Source organism: Wasmannia auropunctata, unplaced genomic scaffold (genome assembly GCF_000956235.1).
Source record: "Wasmannia auropunctata unplaced genomic scaffold, wasmannia.A_1.0 LD310539.1, whole genome shotgun sequence".
In the NCBI taxonomy this organism is placed as follows: domain Eukaryota; kingdom Metazoa; phylum Arthropoda; class Insecta; order Hymenoptera; family Formicidae; genus Wasmannia; species Wasmannia auropunctata.
In genome coordinates this window covers 1-1,469 of record NW_012052351.1, presented here as the reverse complement: position 1 = coordinate 1,469, position 1,469 = coordinate 1, and the positions used below count along the sequence as shown (strand labels likewise).

General features: G+C 42.5%; 1 protein-coding gene across 1 annotated transcript; it reads right to left on the bottom strand.

Moving 5' to 3' along the window:
• Positions 1 to 96: 96 nt before the first annotated feature.
• On the bottom strand, positions 97 to 1,137 carry LOC105461035 (proton-coupled amino acid transporter 2-like). Its single transcript, XM_011707528.1, has 3 exons — positions 835 to 1,137; positions 415 to 593; positions 97 to 319 (listed from the first exon to the last, which is right to left on the bottom strand). Exons 1-3 carry the CDS (start codon positions 1,081 to 1,083, stop codon positions 97 to 99), a joined length of 651 nt encoding a protein of 216 aa, XP_011705830.1. The 5' UTR covers positions 1,084 to 1,137.
• Between the last annotated feature and the right edge of the window lie 332 nt (positions 1,138 to 1,469).

Here is a 1,469-nt window from a genome sequence, read left to right as displayed (position 1 = left end):
ATTCACTATAAATTATAGTTAAATTATGGCCATTCCAACTGTATTTTTCTCTCGGTCTATGATTGGTCAATTTTCTTAAATCTTAAGTCTTAAGTCTCATTGTAGATGCCGCTTAACTTCGCGTCCGAATGATATAAAGCACTTTATACCTGTTAGCATAACGATGCATATCCTCATCACCGTCTCGCCAATGGCCGCGTACTTATGGCTAAACAAGTGCTTCATGGAATTCCATATAATATCGAGCGGCACGAAGAGCTGTAGGCCGTAAGTGAAGAGAACGGCCGCGGCAATGAGGACCTTCACCACTTGGGCCAGACTAAAACATTACATTAATTACTCTCATCACGTCTACAACGCATGTGTTAAAACGGCAAGTAGCATTTAGCAAAAGGGAGATGCTCCCGCACTCACACTTGCTCTGTTGGCAAATTCAACGTGATGCTGGCTTTTGAATCCTCGCCGTACGCGAGGTAACCAAACACCCCCATCATGGCGTATAGGCTCACGACTATCGTCATCGTGACGTTGAGTACGCTAGGACACCCCAGGAAGTGGTGCGGTTGCTTCATGTTGTTCGCCACCGGCATCACCTGCGAATCACAATCGTATCGGATTCGAGTAGGGCTCGAAAGAGGAAAATGCGCGAAAGAGACGCGATTACTTTTCGAATTCATCTGCTTGTAAATGCAACAGTTTTTTGTTTTCCTACGTCAAACTATTTCTCATATTCCATGCTATTCTTTTTCCGGTCCAATGAAGAGCCGCGACGATCAGCTATTTATATACGTATATTTATATTAACTAATCGTCATCGTAACAATTGGAACTTACAACGCCGATACCTTCGATGGCGAATATCACAGTCGCGAAGAAACGGGGCAGCTGCTCCACCGAGGCGAACAGCTTGTCGTTCTTGAACGATTGCAGGTCGCTATTGCTGAAGATGTAGTAGAGCGTGATCGCGAAGCCGGTCATCATGAAGGTGTTCGCCAGCATCGAGAACGGCACCATGTATTTCAAATCGCGCACCTGACCGAGTAACACCAGTGCCGGGATTAGCGAAAAAATGAATAATTGCATGTTTATGGGCCTCCCGCTGTTGTATTCAGCGATCTGAAAAGAAAACGAGACGCACTGCAGTGATGCAAAAAATCGATTCGGTCACGCGAATTAATTATGGAATGGCGATGTGATCGTTTTTTTGACATTTTTCCACAATTTCAAGAGTGTCTTTAATCTGTTAAAGTTAACGTATTTACATCTAGTCTTCCGATTAGATCTTTAAGTTAGAAACGATATCGCGATACAGTTTCACGAAGAAAAAACGAGCGAGATGGGGCACTTGCTCGTTCGAAAAAAAACAAACCTTCAAGTGATGTCTGCAATAAAAGTCGAAATTTGACGCCTTCTTTTTATTACAGTATTATTAAATAATAAAATTTAATGCTTTATATTCTTCATAATTT

Bases quoted from the DNA above. Each gene is read 5' to 3' on its own strand.
- LOC105461035 (XM_011707528.1), bottom strand. From the start codon at position 1,083: ATGCAATTATTCATTTTTTCGCTAATCCCGGCACTGGTGTTACTCGGT. The intron at 594-834 runs GTAAGTTCCAAT...TGTGATTCGCAG, and splicing joins CCATCGAAGGTATCGGCGTT to GTGATGCCGGTGGCGAACAA. The intron at 320-414 runs GTGAGTGCGGGA...GTAATGTTTTAG, and splicing joins AATTTGCCAACAGAGCAAGT to TCTGGCCCAAGTGGTGAAGG.